The 19,913-nt window shown below is 46.5% G+C and overlaps 1 protein-coding gene across 1 annotated transcript in view; it reads left to right on the top strand.

The window, feature by feature from the left end:
• The first annotated feature begins 2,518 nt into the window (after positions 1-2,518).
• Positions 2,519-19,913, top strand: part of LOC125945327 (uncharacterized) — a 40,159-nt gene continuing 22,764 nt past the window's right edge. The window contains exons 1-2 of the mRNA XM_049667098.1: positions 2,519-2,601; positions 6,778-6,936. Coding sequence (XP_049523055.1) covers positions 6,828-6,936 — 109 coding nt within the window. The 5' untranslated portion in view covers positions 2,519-2,601; positions 6,778-6,827. The remainder of the gene's footprint in view (positions 2,602-6,777; positions 6,937-19,913) is intronic.

Raw genomic sequence — 19,913 nt, 5'->3', positions numbered from 1 at the left:
TGACTGGGCTGGTCAGGACGTCTCCGAGCTCTACAAGTCTCATGATATTTAATTAAAGGTGATAATTAGTCTAGCAGCAGCCTAGCAACAGAGCGAACAGCCAGAGCTCTCTTGCGATCACAGCACGGGTCGTCGTCGTCGTCAACAACACGAGGCGCGTCTGCTTCATTACACAATTTAATACTTTCCCCCACCCAACCAGAAATCACCTCATAGCCCCTACACAATTCTCTCCGCAATGTCGCCTCTGCGAAGTACCCGGGTCCTTCAGGCACATAGTAGGGGGTTGCAGACAGGCACCATTACATCTTCCGTACCTTTATCAAACCCAAACCAACGAACTTTGGGAGAAAGCCTAGGCCCGCTCCGACCTCGAAGATCAGCAACGGCTGATTGCAAGGGCCAGGACGCCATCCGAGCTCAAGGCATTCCGAAATGAGGACGCCTGTCCAAAGCTTGTTTTACGTAATAAAGATGTTTATTCTCTCTCTCTCTCTCTATCTCGATCACCAATACTTCGAAAGATGGTGTCGATGATATTACGTGTAAAGGTTGGTGTTAGCATAAAATGATTTTGCTGAAGAGAGAGCGAAAACATTTATTTCAACCATCGAGGTCGTTTCTCTTGAGGCCGAGTGTGTGGTGTCCTCATTCCAGGACTCCACTGGCCATGGCTGCTCGACGAACTTGCTGGGAGAGAGCTTCTTGGCCTGCTAGGCTATCGTCGGTCAGCCGTACCTCCCACCGCTCAAATGACGTGCTAGGAGTCTTTAATTGTTGAGGTTTTCCCCGCAGCTCCACGAGATGTGGAAGAGTATAGTGCATGTGTCGCCGCACCAAGGAGCAGATGCCGCGATATGTTAGTAGGCAACCCTGCAACCTGCTCCTATATAACCAATTTTATTTACCGCTGGGTACAGACACACTTGGCCTGTACTGAGGCTAGTACTGGCCTATTACTGATGATTTGACTGCAGTCGGATAGCATTATGGATAAAGACTAGATAAAGACAGAGCTTACTTAAAAATAGTTACGAAACGCGCCAGACAGTGGTGTCCGGGGAAGCGGGGTGGTGGATCCCACACGCGGCTCAGCAGCTTTAGGATCTCGATCAAGTGTATGCACCTAGGTGTTCCCGCTAAGCGACTGTGGGCTGGAGCCCACAGGAGTAAGCGGGATGTAGAGGAGGGCGAGTAGAAAGTAGAATGTGTGTAGCCTGGCAAGGGATACGGCTGGCGTCGTAGTTGTGGATCGCCTGTTGAGAATCACTGATGTCTTTGATAATAGGATCAGTTAGCGCAAGCGCAATGGCAACCTCCTCTGCTGCAGTGACTGTTTTGCTCTGACAATGCTGCAGGCTGTGTACCAGCTACGGTGCGGGGTGAGCGCTACCGCCACCATCTCTAGTTTCGAGCGATGGTAAGAGGCGTCCGTGTACGTGACATCCGTTCTCGAATTGACGTGCATAGTCGGCCTGTCTCTCGGCGTGTTGTTCCGGGTGCATCCGTTTGGGAATGGGAGGGATGCGGAGGTTTTGACGATATTCCGGTGTAAGGTCAATATAATTGTGGGCCGCCCTCATTGGTCAGATCCCAACTTGCTGCAGTACCGCTCGGCAAGCGTGTGTGAGTGAAAGCCGCTCGTATTGGGCGGTGAAGGTAGCTTCGATCAGTTCGCTCAGGTGTTGAAGATGCCGATTATACGTGGTCGTACCGCAAACCTTCCGAAACAGCTGCTCTCCGCAGCTGCCGAAGGGCCGAAGGGCCGAAAGGCGGCTCCAAGCTCCATGGAGCTTGGAACCTTTCTGCACATCACCAGGAACGGCCCCAGTGTACGCGTCGTTTTGTCCGTGGACGCGATCCGCTAGAACCTAGCCATATACAGCTTCGCTGTAAAAGTTAGCGCGCACATTTTCTTGATGATGATGAATAGGGAAGTTTCCGAACGCATTTGTCGCCGAAATTTGCTGTGCGTCTCTATGTACTCAGAAATGAATCTTTACTTGAAGCCCACGCTTGACTTGACTTAAGTGACGCCTGTCGTGAACATACCAACAGAAACGCAATGAGCGTCTTAAGCACAATCACGCCAGGCGTCCTTTATATCATGTCAAGCATGGGCTTTAAGTTAAGATGCATTTCTGAATACGGGGCTTAGTACTCAGGCGCGTTTCTACAAGGTCGAGCAAAGGGTGCCATCTGATTCAACACGTTTTAATTCTGAAGAAAAGTTGCAATTCCCCTGCAAGTTCTACTATGGTGGTTGAGGGCATCGTCGGTCATTACATGTCCAGCGCGTCTCTTGTCGTCTTGTGGTAATGCGCAGTTTCGCCTTACTGGATCACGAAAGCTTCGCGTACACCGATTCCCACAGTGTGTGAGATCTGCATAAATTTTAATACTCAAAGCATCTGTGGGTACGCGACCGTGCGTAGGTGGCGTTATACGCGCTCTATATTTTTCAGGTGAACATCGCTATCATCGTCATCTATCAGAGCGCGATTCACGTGAGATCAGCTCGAGGTCCCAGCGCGAGGACCGAACAGACGATCGGACCGAGAGCGCACAGCCCGGCTCATCGCCAAGTTCACGCGGGTCTCGGTGAGTTCTTACGTAATTTGCACTCGCTTACCTTTATGTTTTCTTATCCGTACTCATCTTCACGATGCTCCGCTCCCCGTACGACGCTGTGTGTGTGGACAATCTGCTGCAGATAGCGGTTACGCAAGGTACTAGGCCTAGCGCGCATCGCACTGCATTCACAACGTTCATAGATACAAAAAGTATCTATAAACGTTGGTCATTCAACCGTCTCTCCTCCGCCACAACATTGGCGTATTTCAGGAGACAGCGTTTTCTCGCTGGTCTCCAGCGCCACTTTTATTGCCATAGGAATTAACGAACGCTTGAGGCGTGTCTCTGCCGTCACAGTTGGCGTCCTCGTGCTGTCATGATTTTGACGCGGATGCACTGCATTATGTCTGTCGTGAAAGCATTAACGGGTACCTGTGAGTGCGTACGCAACATTCAACACGCATCCTTTTTTCAGGTTTAGCATCGCAGTAGCCGTTTTTTTTTTCGTTTTTTTTTTTTTTTTTTTTTTGGGGGGGGGGGGGGGGGCACGTTCACGTGTGTGGTCAGCGCGTGGTGTCTGCGCGAGAAGAGAACACGGTCTGACCCATTGCGCGCAGGCCGGCTCCCCAAGGTTGCCCAATTTCACCAGTGAGTTCTCACGTATCATGCACTGGTTTAGCTCTGTGTCAGCCCATCCATGCTCATCTACATGATGCCCCGTTCCACCTCTTACCCAGCGCTTTTTCTTTATCGGTTCGAGACTGCGTCTGCCCGCTAGTTAGCGTAGGTGCACTAGACAGTTGGCATAGCTATGTGTCTTACTTACAACGACCTGCGTATATCGCTTCCCATCAATGAAAAAAGATAAAGAAAATGCGCTTAGCGCTGCGCTGTTTTTTCTCAAGTTTCGCAGAAAGATCGCATTTTAGAGTGGAGATTGTAAAAACTAATTTACTCAATTTGATTAGCCATTACCATTTTATTAGCCATTATCAATTTTGACTAGATATTGTCGCCCTCCCGACAAGACATTTCTGTCTCATTTCTATCGCGAATACCGTATGTAAAAATGGCAATTCTTCGCGATAATAAAGATTTGATTGGCCAGTTGCTGTGTGCAGTTTGTCGCGGTGTACACGCCTTAACAAAATGAGGGCATGCCGTCATATTGACGCTCAAATGCGTGGTAATAGGACTGCCAAGAAATTTCCTGTATTTTACTGCAGCACTTTTTGCCAGTGTACATCGCTCAACGTAATTTTTGGCTCATTGACTTGCCTCTTTAATAAGAAATCACAAGTCGGGCTTCTTTGATGGGAATGCTAACTATTGCGAAGACGGCGCTAACGCGAACTTGTGTCGCCACCTTTCGGCAGCTGCGGAGAGCAGCTATTCCCGGAGGGTTGCGGTACGGCCACTGCATACAAAAGTTGCGGCCTGCCACACTAAGTGGGCTGCAGTGAGATGGAACGTGGCCGCCGTTTTGCATTCGTGGCTGCTTGGATGGCCCGAACGGTTAATATAACTATCAATTGCCGAGCTTCGCAGGGAAATGCATTGGCGTTCCATTTACGTTCTCAACAAAACGTCGTTTTACGCATTGAAGCACCAAAGTAACTGGAACGCCAATGCATTTCCCTGCAAAGTTCGGGAATTGATATATGGAAACTGGCATCCTGTGAATTCGTTTGAACTGGATTCGCCTTGTGAACTCCACGGCTGGAATTTGTAAATTGCAATATGGGCCATAAGGTAATTACTGGAAAACTTAATTACTGAATTTTTGTTAATTAGTCGATTATGCATGTCAACATTTTTGCAAATAATATCCGCCACTTCTAGTAGACAACCTCATGAACCAAGAGCGCACGTTGCCACAGACAACCTTCAAAAATTTTTTAAAGTGTTCGCCGAAACACTCTGTATATCTGTCTATCGGTGCGTTCCTACATAACATTACATGCTGAGTGACGCTTAAATTACCATCGCTTACAGATATATCAACCCAAAGATGAATCTAAGATTTGTTTGTCCGATGTCTGGGTCACTTGTTTTGTTGACGTTGAAACGTGTTATGACTACACATCCTTCTTTGTCATGATGTAGTTGCATATATTGCGTAGAATACCAAAGCTATTAAGAAGTGGCCAATAGCTAGGGAACTTATCCTTGCTATGGGGGAACAGTACACCCAATATTTAAACAGAAATATAATGAAACGTTATTTGTAACGTTGTAGGGTACAGAACTCCATCAAACAAAATAAAAAGCGACAAGGTAGATAGGAGCCCACGTTAGCAGCATCGAATTTTCTCCACAACGCGATGACACCAGTTACCAAAGCTATAGGACTCCACCTTTCTCTGTAGGTGGCCCCTCCCGGAATATTGTTGTGGTGGAAGCGTCATTCACAACCGACCGAAAAGAGCAAACATCTCTTGGGCGCGCAAGTTGAGAATGGCACAACGAGCGATGGAGGAAGACGTGATTGACCTGACGTTAAGGGACCGGTAGACAGCTGTGCAGATTGGAGAGCTAATGAGGGCAGCTGGTATTTCATAGCTGACATTCAGAGGAAGAAGCTAGTTGCGCACGACATGTAATGCGTAAGGACAGATAACGGGTATCGTATGGGAGGTAAGGAGTGGAATTAGAATACTTGTAGGCATGAGATGTTGTGAGGTTGTACAAGGCCGGGAAAGGGGATATAGCTGGCCGAGGCCGGCATCCATTAGTGGGCATATATAGGTAGACGATGATGATAGTATTTTGGAGTGGCAGGAGACCTTACCTTTCTCACGCTCTTATTTGATGCGCATGTTGGCTAGCAACTGCAAGCCGATCTTGTTTTAACTTTTTGTCAACCTACCTTTAGCTTACGCATATCGCTTAGCATATCGCATATCGGTTAAAACTATAATCGTAGGAAAGCATTTCTGCGGACCTCTTTTTGGTTTAAATGGAACTGCTCAATGTTAACCTGGTTATTTTTTTAAATAAAAGCGATTTTAGCTAGTCCAGCTATTTTATCCCTCAGCTGTCCCCAAAATTTTTATTACTTTAATTAGTATTTTATTTGTAATATTGCCCAGTTTATTATTTTGGTCAGCTTTCTCGTAAGAAAACAACCGGCCACGTAGAAACTGCCTCGTCGGCACCACTTTGCGCGATACAGCGGCAAAGTGCGAAGAAGACAAAGCCACCACTCCTCTGCCTTCACCACCGTCATAAATGTTTACCTTAATCCTTCGTGTAGTACATCCAGGAACAATAACGGCCTGATTAAAATTTAACGATGACTCCCTGCATCAGTCGCGGCTCCAGGAGCAAACAGCGAGTGATATGCATCACGATAAGCCTATAAAAATTTCCCACATTTTCCCGCTTTCCACATTTTCTAAACGCAGAATGAAAAAAAAAAGAATGTTCAAGTGGTGTGTAGACAGTATGAGGAACACTCTCACTTTTCGTTTTTATGAGTCACCCCGCCACCGCGCAAAGTGTGGCCGACGAGGCTACCTGCCATGACCTTGCGTTTTCACTTTATGAATATGACGACAGCAATGAGTCCTTTTATTCCACGCCTGTTGCTGCTGAAGTGCTTACGGCGCTTTCTTTAAGACTTATCTGTGGCTACTTGCATTAAAATGTAAAACCAACTAGTTCGTACAGTAGCTCCTTTATTGCCCCAAAACAGCTACAGGCCGAGTTTACTCTATGGCGCATTGTTCGAAATTGTCTGGTATGCCCACCTCTTCACGAGCACGACGTCATCGCCATATATATATATTAATTGTCCACCAGTGCGAACGGAAATCGAACTCAGGCACTTGCGAAAATACACACTTAGGAGCAGGGTGCACTCACCGCTTCCGCTTCTCCTTAACCAAGTATCGGTGCATTGAAATTGGCCCGGAATCCACATACACGCTTTGCGTGTATTTGCGTGTATTAGGGCTTTATTTGGTGTATTTGGGCTCCACATACACACTTTGCGTGTAGTTGAGTCTATTTTTATACATTGCAGACCCCCGATGGCAGTATACTGTAACGGACGGGCGCGACAGTCTGTGCGTAGCAAGGAATATTGTTACTACGAAGATCTGGGTGTCAACTTTGACATTGTGATGTTTTGCGGAATCAAACAGCTCAGAGCAGGAGTAATTAAGATAAGCTTTCTGAATATTTTTTTTCTCTGGACAGTTTGCGACGAAGCGAAGGATCTTGCGTTGTCGAACATCGCTCCAGGGGCCATGCCACGAGCCTCCGGGGGTGTCCCCATTCGTGGCCTTCAGCAATTCTTCATCAGTACTCACCGGCACCTGGGCGCCTTGTTGGTGGCGAACAACGACGTTCCACAAGGTATGCGTGGCTAACAGGGACGTCCTAGTTGTGTCTTGTATTTAGTACAATATGGATGCACGCACAGAGTAGAGACGAAAACGAAACAAACGCAGCGGTCCTTAATGCGTGGTGTTCTATGGTTTCCCGTACCTACGTTGTTCCTTGCTCTTGCAGCTGGGGCCGACTCGACAACGCTTTGCGTTCGCAAGTGCTTTTTGCCATTGCCTAGCTGATCTTACTTGTATGTCCAGCATATTGGTTTGCTGGAGTTTTCTCTTACGATGCGTTCTTTAAGTCTTTTCTGTATCGATACAGGCATTTGGTGTTTAGCGCAATAGCTCACAGCCGAGGACACAAAAAGGCGGCGCACTGCAAGTAGCTATGTGCATTTAAATGTATCGACAAATCCGGAACTCAATACGCACCGAGTTCCGTTGAATGTTTGCATACTTGGAACAAGAGTGCTCGAGATAGATCTATGCACGTGAAATCCAAAATTGTTGTCTCATTTAACACCACTGTGCTTCGTACGGCGTGAAGTCTCTATGTGTGGCAGCTTTCAGTGTTAGCAAGGAAATCTTCAATCGACACCTCTTACATTTGTAGGAATGAGTACTTGTAAAAATGCTGCGAGAAATTCCGAAGACATTGGAAAAAAAAACGAACCAGCGACGTATTTCGCGAACTATATGGACTGTTGCGGAAGTGCGAAAATGCTTATGCGATGATTAATTTTTACGAAGGAGGGGCGGAATTCACTAAGCTGCGCTGTTGGTACGCAATTTCTTAGCCAAAAAATTTTACGCTGAGATAAGAGTGCAACTGAAGTGGCAGCGCATTTAACTTACGGCCTCGTATGAGAGCGAGGAGGTAACAAACAAAGCTCAGATTAAACGACAAGAAATGAAAGAAGTGCGGTCAACTGATGGCTTGATCGCACATCATGAATATGTAGTCGAGGCTATATTCTTGCGGCAAATCGCTTCACACCCCTATTCGGCAGCTTCCTTTTTCGGGCGTCTGCTATTGTGCCGACAAGCTCAACCGCGCTGGCCCGTACACCGCACCACCGTCAAAAGAATTGAAATGAAAGTGTGTTACGCATTCTGCTCACATTTCTGCGAGAGCAGGACTGATGAACACATGGTGACATTTGGCGCAGAAATAGACGCTGAGTCGGAGCATTTGCTGGCCAGGTCGGCCAGGCTCACCCCTCCTGTATACATCACCACCACCACCCTATTACAGTTCTACAAGTTGTCTTTATTTCCATACTAATTTCTGAAATGAAAAAAAATTCATAATATATAGTTCGTATGGCCTAAAGGCAAGGGGCACTGCACCCGTAAGTTCACCGGGTTCACACGGTTGCTGCTGCCGTTCTAATGCCGCGCATGAGCTCAATATCAGCTCCCCGGCCAGCCAGCCTGTACCGTCTCAAGGGGCTGGTCGACGATGTCATGAAGTGCCAACCGACGACGAAACGCGCGCTCCCTTCACATAGGATCACTGTCGAGGGCACGGAGAGCTATTAAAGTAGCCCTGAAAAAGAAATGCAGTAAGAAGCCGTGACTATCAGTACTCTCAAATTATGACAGAAAACTAGCGTAACATCCACACCTGGAAGCTTCGCTGCCTATCACACTTTGACATCGTATCAAGCGTGCAGTGCTTCTTCTTAGCTTCTCCTCAGCTGACTATCGAACATGTACTCTGTCATTGTCCCCGATACAGCGCACACAGGCAGTCACTCGCGACCGCGCTGGCGCGTCTTGGCGACCGGCCGCTTTCGGAGCAGACACTCCTGGAACTCGTCCTATGCACTCGTCACACAACAAATCAGTCAAGGAAAGTTTTTGCGTTCGAGTGGACTTGCTGAGAGGCTATAGTTCTCACGGACCTTTCCAACCTCGTCTACTTTTTTATTGTTTTTATTTTTTCTTTCGTGACTGCTTTTTTTTTCTCCCCTATTCCTTCCGCAGTTCATTTCCCTCTTACCCTTCCCCCAGTACAGGGTAGCAAACCAGAATCTTCTCGGGTTAACCTCCTTGCCTTTCCCACCCCGTTGCTCTCTGATCGTAGGTTTTGGCACGTAAAACCCCATAATTTAAAAAAATTTAGCCTAAGTGGCATCTCATAGAAGTCAAGGCTAATCAGTCAACATCACCACGATGCTCAGTGCCAATGTTGCCATAATTTACCAGCCTCATAAGAAAACACGTGCGCTCAAGTGCACGTCACAAAACTGCAGAGCACCGTACTCAAAGCAGATAGCGTTCCAGCATTCTGGCTGCTTTCGGTTCATATCGGTACTTTCCACGGCTATACGCATTTGAGCATTCTGAACTCCTTGTTTCCGTGGCACATACTCACGGTGGATGATTGTGCAAGAATGAGCAGAGACCCATTAGCAACAAAATGAAGTTGACCAAATACAAGAAATTTGCAAAATTAAAAAAAAAACCATTGAATCCTAAACGAGAGGGAAATTTTAGACATGCATGCATTGGCGACAGGCATAAGATCTCGTAATACGTACAGGTTACAATTTATCACTTGTAGTAGGTTTGTTCTGCAGAACACAAGCGTGGTCTTAGGGTTACTTTTTTGGTCGCGATTATGCGTTATATAAGCCGCTAGTTACCTCTGGCACATGCCAGCTTCCTAATTATGTTGTGGTATAAATAAAGAAATTTAGGGAAATGCAAGAAGCCGACGAATTTCGTGCATTAATTGTTTCATTGAAAGATCGGTCCGCTTTACATATTCGAAACGCGACATTATACAGGGTGCTTTTTCAACTGCAGCAATTTTTCATGCGAAAGCATCAAATTGCCCATTGAGCGAAAAAACTGGCGTCTGTATAGCAGCCAAACGGCACCTAAATGCCCATTGGCTGGGGAAAATGCAGTGAGTTCGAAACTGTTGGATCGGATGTTTTCGAATGCGATGTGCATTTCGATAATCGAGCCTAGGATTTTATGCAAGTCATTATGAATTGAGGCAATTATTGACTAACCAGATGATAAATCATAAGCAGAAGAATTCACCAGCGTGTACAAGGCGACTGGTAAAAAACTGTTGGTGGCATTGTCGTACCTCGTAGCCGATTCTTTTGAAGAACTTGGCCCACAGTAGTGGCGACACACGGAATAGTAAGGTCACAGTGCCCTACGGCGATGCGGTTATGCAGTACTTTTGATAATGCAGTCGCTATTCGAGAAAAAAATTGTTTTTGGGACATTAGACGCCGAACGTGCACCAGTGAACTACTTAGAACAAAATAGAAAGATGGCAGAGTAGGCGAACATTCGTGTTACCATTAAAAAGCAAATGGCGCTAAGTCGCGTTGTTAGCATCGTTTGTTTTCGAAGCCATGTACCATCCGCCTCGCGAACACGCTTTAATCCGTGTTAACCAACAGCGAGCATTCCTACCTTGACGTTCCGCAGCACTATGTCTGCACAGATCCGGGCTAGGGATGCACTAAACCAGTAAAATAAGCTTGTATGACTATAACAAGGAAAAAGACGCCCCTGATGTATAATACAGTATCGATCCCCATGAACTAATAAGAGTAACAGAATATAAATATTTAGGAATAATATTTACTTCAGACTTGAGGTGGAACATTCACATCAATGAAGTTTGTCGAAGGGCAAATAAAGTTATTTGGGGCCTCAGGTGAAGATTGTATAGCGCAACTCGTGAAGTGAAAAGCCTGGCGTATAAGATACTAATATGGCCAATCATTGAATAGGCTAGGATAGTATGGAACCTACACACTGCTGCTAACCATCATAAATTGGACAGAGTTCAACGACTGGCTTCTAGATTTATATTTAATAAATATCAGCGCGTGCACTCTCTTACTGAACTATGCAGTCGTGCAAACCTTTCCGCGTTAGAATTAAGAACGAAGTTTGACCGATTAAAATTTTTGTTTTTAATTATTCATAACCACGTTAAAATAACTTTATCTGAACAATGCGTAATTTCACCGGATCAACGCTTCAGACACAGGCACAGCTTATACATACAGCCGCCAGTTACACGAAATGATGCATTCAAGTATAGCTTTTTTTCCCAGGGTGATTAAGGAATGGAATAAATTACCAAATTCAGTTGTCACATCTTCCTCCGTGAGTGATTTTACTGCTGGTTTAGAGAATGTTATCTTCTCTGACATGAATGTGTCTTAGCATGTATCTTTGTTTCTGGTGCGCATAAAACAAGTTATTTTACCTTTGTTTACTGCATGTCACTTTTTATAGATACTGCCGTTATACTGCCTTGTAATTTTTTTTTGCTCGGGATGTAGCAGAATTTTGTATCTTTTCTTCTATTTTTTTCACTTCTGTAAAGGCCCTTAATTGGGTTGACAGTATGAATAAACAACAACAACAACAACAACACCCATCCCGCTATGATTTCGTCGTAGCGAACGGCGGAGTGGGCGGAAATAAGGAATTGACAAAGATTGAATGGTTCTCAGATGCCGCGTGACTTAGACGTCACCGGACATCACGCATCGAAGCGAATCGCGGATGATAGCTGTAAGGCGATCACCGTCTTAGCTTTCTGGCAAATTTGCTTTGCCTATTTGTTTTCGATTACAACTGAGTTCCTGGAATCAAATTTCCACGTTCCTTTTTTTTCCTTTGAATAAATAGACGCCAAAGAGCCGCCAAAAATGAAAACTATAGAAGAATACGACGGCTGGTCCTTGGGCTGCGTGTGCCCCAAGCTTTTCTTTTACAGCGATAGCAATTACATGGGCACTGCAGGCGCATTTCCGTTGCCGTGATGTTCCGTATAAAGCCTTATTGTGATAACGCCGTGGCCGTATGCCGTGTGCGGTAGTTGCGAGTGAAAGCTTGCGAGGGAGAGCCGAAGATGGTGGCTTGATCTCGCGCGCGCCAGGGAGGAAGATAGCGAGGAAGCAAGCCGTCTTCCAGCTCGCGCAAAGCACCGAGGGATAGGAGGGGGGGGGGGGGGGGGGGGGAGTTGTACGGCGTTCTACGCCCGTGGCGTCTGAGTATGACGCGGCTGAGCGCGGCCGCGCAGACGCTATTGTGAAAGCGATCAGCGATTAGTACAGAGTCTAGGGACACGGAGGGCTATAGCATTGTGCGCGCTGTGTTGTTCAGAATTGCCGCGCGACTGGTCGCTCGAGGCACTTTGCGTGTGTCCGCGGGCATCCTTCATGCATGGAAAAACACACTCATGTGGCACGTATTGAGCAACAAAAAGCTGTATCGGGAGTTTTTCATGTCGCTCTACAATTTTCTCACTGGCACTTTGATAATTAGGGCAGTGCTTTTGGGGTTAGATAATTATTTACAATTAGCTAATTAAATCTGAGCAACGAAAAAATTACTGGCAGCTACTACACTGCAATGGAAACAATACGCGCTAGGTTTGATTCGGGTAACGCCGTCCCTCTTTTTTGAAATCGTGCTGCGTTATAGCTGGGACTAGAGCACTGCACGGGCTCGGGCTTACCCGAAAGCCCGGGCCCGGCCCGGCCCACGGGCCGGGCCGGGCCGGATAGAGCAGTTTTTTCACGGGCTCGGGCCGGGCTCGGGCATGGCGTGTGCTTTTTGACCCGGGCCCGGGCCAGGCTCGGGTTTTTTGACGCGGGCCCGGGCCGGGCTCGGGCTTTCTGCGAAGTATTCTCGGGCTTCTCATACATACATACAGTACATACAGTACGTACATACATACATACATACATACATACATACATACATACATACATACATACATACATACATACATACATACATACATACATACATACATACATACATACATACATACATACATACATACATACATACATACATACATACATACATACATACATACATACATACATACATACATACATACATACATACATACATACATACATACATACATACATACATACATACATACATACATACATACATACATACATACATACATACATACATACATACATACATACATACATACATACATACATACATACATACATACATACATACATACATACATACATACATACATACATACATACATACATACATACATACATACATACATACATACATACATACATACATAAAGGAAAGTTTGTCCACCACTGCTAAAGGGGTCCAAACTCACGCACTTGCGAAAATCTACAGTGAGGCGCTGGGCGCTTTCACTTCTACACCTTAACGCATTATAACTACATTGTAATTTTCTCCGGGTATTGAGCTCCACACACGCTCTAGGCGTAGTTGCGTCTATTTATATACACTGGAGGCCCCTGGTGGCTCTATACTGTAACGGACGAGCACGACAATGTGTGCAGGGCAAGGAATATAGTTAGTAGGAAGATGTAGGTGTCAACTTTGACGTCGTGTTGCTTTCGTATTAGTAAACAGCTCAGAGCAGGAAGGTTCAAGATAACCTCGCTAAATAATTTCTCCCTCGACAGGTTGCGACGAATCGAAGGATGTTGTGCAGACCATGCTGGGCGACATGAAGGCTGGACAACTACCCTTTCTCATCAGTGTCCACCGACGCCTGGGCGCCTTGTTGTTACCAAATAATGACGTACCTCCAGGTATGTGTGACTAGCAGTGATATCCTTATTTGGCCTTGTTTCTAATAAATCATGAATGTACGCACCGAGCAGAGCCAGTAAGAAAATACAAACGGAGCGGAGCTTAAATTGCGCTGTTTTCTCGTGGAGACCTCTCCGTGAATAAGACCATTTGTGTTTACTGCAATAGCCCCCAGCCTAGGACACAAAGGCGACACACACAAGTGCTATGTGCATTTCAATGTCGTACCGACAAGTCCGCAACTCAATATTCTACGCGTTCTGTGGAATGTTTGCATACTCGGAACAAAAGTGGTCGGGAAGCGTCTAGGCATGTGAAATATAAGATTGTTGTCTCATTTGTTGGCGCAGTCTGTGCTTCGTAGGGCGTGAAATCCTGATGTGCGGCAGTTTTCGGAGTTAGCGTGGATATCTTCAGCCAATATACGTTGGGTGTGTTAGAATGGGCATATAAAAAGGTTGCAAGAAAGACCGAAGACAGTGAAAAAAAATCAACGACGTCTATCGCGGTATATATAGTCTTGTTTGTAAGAATGTGCGAAAACAGTTATCCAATGAAGAGTTCGTACAAAGGCGAAGTTTTAGCAAGAAGATTCTCAATATTTTGCTGTCACTAACAAAGGGCTCCGATTCACTGTCTCTAGCACTGGCTTCGTTGTTTCGCTGTCTGATTTATGAACTGCGTTCTTTTCTGCATAGAATGTGTCATATGCAACATCTATCTTCAGGGAGCTCGAGTTAAGATATCTCCAGTGGCCACCTTCATATGAGGCGGTATTAACAAAATTTCTCTTGTGTCATTGGCCGGTGTTTGAACAACGATCAGTCACAACGGCGATGATCATGAATACTAAGTGATTGTCTCGATTACTGCAGATGACAGGTGATGTGCTTACCATAGAAAAATTTGGAAAAACAATTGTGAAAACTATGTACCATAAGCTAACATCACCCTTACTAGAGCACTGCACGGGCTCGGGCTTACTCGAAAGCCCAGGCCGGGTAGGGCAGTTTTTTCACTGGCTCGGGCCGGGCTCGGGCACGGCTTGTGCTTTTTGACCCGGGCCCGGGCCGGGCTCGGGCATTTTGACGCGGGCCTAGGCCGGGCTCGGACATTCTGGTGGTGCGCATGTAACGTGCAGCGAGTTATCCTCGCGCGTCTCGACTCTAAAAAACCTGTTGCCACGGCGCAGCTGGAAGCTAGCAGTGTTATACCCATGTGTACTTCCCTTTACTTCTTCCGTCATATTTTGCGCTGTTTGAACAGAATTTAAAAGTCCAGAAAGACCGAATTCGCCTGAAACCAAAAGATGCCATTGCATTCCTTACCTACATCAATGTAATTAATGCTTTCAGTGCGGTGCAAGCGCGTTCGCGACTTGCTGATTCTTCAAAGGCGAATTGGTAAAACGATGACTGGTAAGATAAGATAATTCGTCAAGCGGCTGAAATATGGCACTGCGTCCATCCATTATTGCACGCATGTTTTCAACCGGCCACCTAGCAGCAGCGCATTACGCTGCACCATGGAGGAACGAGAAGCTTTCTTTCTCCATTTACTCCATCCATGCGCTGCGCTCACGACCGGTCGTGGCTGCGCTTCGGCTATAGTGTACTAGAATACGGTTGAGTGGGACGAGCGGCTGGGGCGGCGCATGCTTTGGTAGAGTGAGGCGCCCGACGTGGAAAAATACTGTGGCGGCGCTGCGATCGAAGTGGATTGGGCCGCATCAAGGTCGCGCCGTTGGAAACTGCTGGCGATACTGCTCGGCAGGGTCATTGACTCATTGGTACTACTTCGCGCGCTGGTATTTGCAGTCAGACCGCTCAAATAGTGTTCATAATTTGCATTTGAGATGTATTTATGCCTTAAGAATAAATTCCTTTCATTCTGTTCTTTATTTTATTTTTTTTAATGCCGCTCGGTGGTCCTTTTCGGTCTCGGGCCGGGTTCGGGCCGGTTTCGAGCCGGGCTCGGGCCGGGCTCGGGCCTAAGGTGGCGGGCCGGGTCGGGCGGGTAACGTAGATTATTTCCGGGCCCGGGCCGGGCCCGGGTCTCACTATAAAACTTTTGGTCGAGCTTGGGCGGGCAGCCCAACGTAAAAACGGGCCGGGCCCGGGCTGAAAAAAATCGGCTCGTGCATTGCTATAACCCTTACATATAATAATAATAATAATAATAATAATAATAATAATAATAATAATAATAATAATAATAATAATAATAGTAGTAGTAGTAGTAGTAGTAGTAGTAGTAGTAGTAGTAGTAGTAATAATAATATATCTTAATATTGATTCATGAACGATGTACAGGTGAAAGTTCCTGCCCGCATATGGAGTGGGAATGACACCACAAGCTGGAATAGCGATCAGGCTAAGTATGCTGGCGAAACAACTGACAGATAGTTGCTGTGACACAATTACAGCATACTTGCGATTCGGCTCAAATAATTGTGTTAACGCGACTGACGAAATATTTGAAACATAAAGAGGAGAAAAAGGAATGCCTTTATAACCTAGATGGATGATAAGGGCATTTGCTTCGAGCTAGCTTACAGTTCCTAAAGTTGGTGAAATATTCTTAGAACAGGCGAAATTAGCAACATCAAATTCGCCGAAAAAGCATGTGTTATAAGACCCGATTTCCTTGTCAATCTTCGCTATTCCACATTTGCTGCTGATTATGATGCTTCTGTGTTGATGCATAAGCCTAATTTATCATCAACGAAGTGGGTACGAATCTCGTAAAAGCCGTTAGAGCAAGCTTGGTACAAAAAACTTCGCCTTTAAGACAGGAACACGACAGCGTTATTGGACGCCGTTGACGCCGACACCGTATTTTCTGCGACATGGGGCTCGATCAAAATTTAGAAAGGCTCGGTTTTCATTATTCCCCTCAATGTTGCCTAGAATCAAAGTACAGCGAAACACATAGGAATTTGGGGACGCTTAAGCTTCGCCTTTAAGAGTGGAACGCGATAGCATTCAAAGATCCTTGGCTGTTTATCAGGCTTGCTTATCAGGCGAGAATGCTGACCAAGCTGAGTGGGTATTGCATTAACAGAACATTCTAAGCCCTTCGCTCAAACGCCAAGTTGACATCTTGGCGATTTGGCAAGAAGCTATAGGAAAAAAAACATTTATATGAGTTCCTCGGGAAAACATTTACGCGTGAAAGTAACCTGGCACTCGTGCAGTCAACGCACCAAGAACCTTCGCATGACCAGAACAACTGCAGCGCTCTACTTAGCTTACCTGATGGGGCGACTGCTCCAGCTTTTCTTTCGCATACATCGTCTTGATGATTATGATGATGATGTGGCTGCGTGAGAGTCTTATTGTAGAAAAGTATTGATATCAGATTTCTCAGAGGCGAAAAGTCTCGCATGTGGTTGTATGCAGGTTTCTTTATTGTGAAATATTTCGTTCTGATTTGTCGTATGCCCACCTTGAGTGACCCACTGGACTAGGAGCTGTGAAGCTGAGAACGAGGACATGGTCTCGATTTCATTGGCAATGGTCGCGATGTTATTGGGAACTGAAAGCAGCATAGAAAAATTAGGCTCATTCGGCGTTGGGATTATCATTGGCGGGAAGTTTTGGTGTAAAGTGTTCACGAAAATATCGAGAAGAAAATGGCGCCAAAAGCAAAAGCAGACACTATGCTGCGTCCGTGCGTCTTTCTTCGTGCCGCGGAGACTTACGATTTTCTTCATGATATGAGCTTACAAACTAGTTCGCCTAAATTCGTTGTGTACAGTCGCGCTTATTTTCATCCTATTTAACGCGTAAACTTTCAATTGCGGATTTGCGCATTCTTTCAGGTCCATAAACAGTCTGAGTGTAGTTGCGTCTGTTTATATACATTGGATACCCCTGGTGCCAGCATACTGTAACGGACGAGCACTACAGTGTGTGCGTAGCAAGGAATATTGTTAATATAAAGATGTGTCAACTTTGACATCGTGTTGCTTTCGTAGAAGCAAACAGCTCGGAGCAGGAGTGATCAAGATAAGCTTGCTAAATATTCTCTCTTGACAGGATGCGGCGAAGCGGAGGATGTTGAGCTGTCGAACTTCGACCAGGGGCCATGCCACGAGCCCCGGAGATGTCGTCAAGTGTGGCCTCATACCTTTTTATATCAGTGTCCACCGGCGCCTGGGCGCTGTAATGGTGCCACGTAACGACGTACCAGAAGGTAGGTCTGGCTAGCAGTGATGTCCTAGTTTGGCCTTGTTTCTAATACATCAATTATATACGCACCGAACAGGGACAGAATAAAACACAAACAGAGCGCAACTTAAGGCGTGGTGTTCTCTCGTTTACCGTACCTGGTTATTTTTTGCTCTAGCAGCCGGTACCGAGTTGACAAAGCTGTGCGTTCGGAAGTCCACTTTGTCATTGGCTAGATGACGTTACTACCATGTCCAGCACATGGGTGTGCTTAAAATTTCTCTTACGATGCGTTCTCTAAGGCCTTTCTGCGTTAAGTGCAATATCCCCCCGCCGAGGACACAAAAGGGCGACACAAACAATAACTGTAGCTTTGTGCATTTCACCGTAGACCGATAAATCCGCAACTCAATATCCTCCGAGTTGTGTGGGGTGTTTGCATATTCTGCACAAAAGTGGTAGAGATAAACATCTAGGCACGTGAAATAAAATATCGTTGCATTTTTTCACACAGTCTGTGCTTCGTAGCGCAGAATATTCCAATGTGTGGAAGCGTTCAGAATTAGCGCAGAAATTTTCAACCGAAACCCTTTATGTCCGTAAGAATGAGTATATCAAAATCCTGAAGAAAGACCGAAGGTAGTGAAAAAAAATTTCTGCATCTCCCGCTAAAGGGAACCATGTGTGGATGCGAAGCAGCGGGGAGACTGTTAGCTTGAACGGTAGATGGTTTCGCGGCAGCGGCCCGAGCGCTCGTCGAGGCGCTGCACAGGAGAGAGAATGAGGCGCGCGCGCTCCGTCATTTTCATACCGCGGAACTACCGTCGCGCCCCCAGCGGAGTATGCAGCTGTCGCACCACCTGTCGTGCGCGCCGCTCCGGATTCCTAGAGGAGAGAAAAGGGGAGCGTAGGAGAGGAGAGAGAGGGGGAGGGGACGTGCATGCGCAGTGGGGGTGTGGAACGCGGGCGCCGCTCCGTAGAGGATTCCTAGAGGAGAGAAATTGGGGAGCGTAGGAGAGGAGAGAAAGGGGGAGGGGACGCGCATGCGCTCTGGGGGTGTGGGACGCCGCGGGAGGGACGGACAAAGCCCCCGCCATAAGCTGCTTCGCAATGGACTCGTTTCACGAGCTAGTCTTATGTGTAAGAATGGGCGATAAGTTATTCTATGAAGAGTTCTTACGAAGGCGAGGTTTTCACACGAATTTCAGTATTTTTGTCACTTTTTGTCATCAATTACTGAATCGAAACTGAATGTACAAACCGTCACTGTTGAAATATCAGTTACAATACCGAACAAGTCATTGAAAGTAACCATCTTACTAAAATCTCTCTGCAATATCTGCACATTTCAGCGATCTTTTCGGCTATAAAGTAATTCATTAAAAGCACAGAACGCGCTCCCAGCATGGCCTACCAACTTTTCAACAAACTTTGTTATATGGGCCCAGAGGTGAACACAAAACATTCCTAGCTGGAGTTATTTGTAAGAAAAATATTCTAGTCAATGCAGATGCTGCATGTATTATTAGCGAAGACGGTAAGCTTACGGCCGAGCACAAAGGTCAACGAAAGGAATAGTGAATTAGGCCTAAGTTTGAGATGTGACCAGAAACTCGCTGGAGTACGGCATCATTTGGCCAGTGCAGTACACCCGTGGATGTCACCACGTTCGAGAGTACGAGTTAGACGCCCGAACGGCCGGGTACGGCAGGGTAGAGGCAGCAGACCAGCTGGCCAGAGCTGGCGTGGAGATTTCTGGCGCTGGCAGTCGAGGCATAAGTGAACGAACTTTTCAGCGTAGTTGTACATGCCTCGACAGTAGTAGCGTTGTCGGAGGCGCTGGTACGTTTTGAAAAGTCCCGAGTGTGCACACTGTGGATCAGAGTGGAACGATGCGCAGATTTCAGAACGCAGGCTGCGAGGTACTACTAACAACCACAGGTGTGAATTGTAATTGGGTCGGTGAAGCAGGTCGTCGCGAGTGGCGAAATGACGAGCTTGACGGCGCAGCGCACGAGTGGGTAGCTGCGATGACTGATCAGCAAGGAAGTCTATGATGGCGGCAATCCAGGGGTCTTTGCGCTGCTCGGAAGCGATAGTCCCAATGTCGACGGAAGAAACGTCAAGCTGGGATAGTGAGCAGCAGGCATTGTCGTCGAGGCAATAGAGAACGTGAGAGGGCGTCTGCGCCAGCATGCTGTCGTCCGTTGCGGTACAGTAC

Source organism: Dermacentor silvarum, chromosome 5 (assembly GCF_013339745.2).
Source record: "Dermacentor silvarum isolate Dsil-2018 chromosome 5, BIME_Dsil_1.4, whole genome shotgun sequence".
NCBI classification, from domain to species: domain Eukaryota; kingdom Metazoa; phylum Arthropoda; class Arachnida; order Ixodida; family Ixodidae; genus Dermacentor; species Dermacentor silvarum.
The sequence above is the reverse complement of the archived record's forward strand: the minus strand, read 5'-3'. Positions and strand labels throughout refer to the sequence as shown.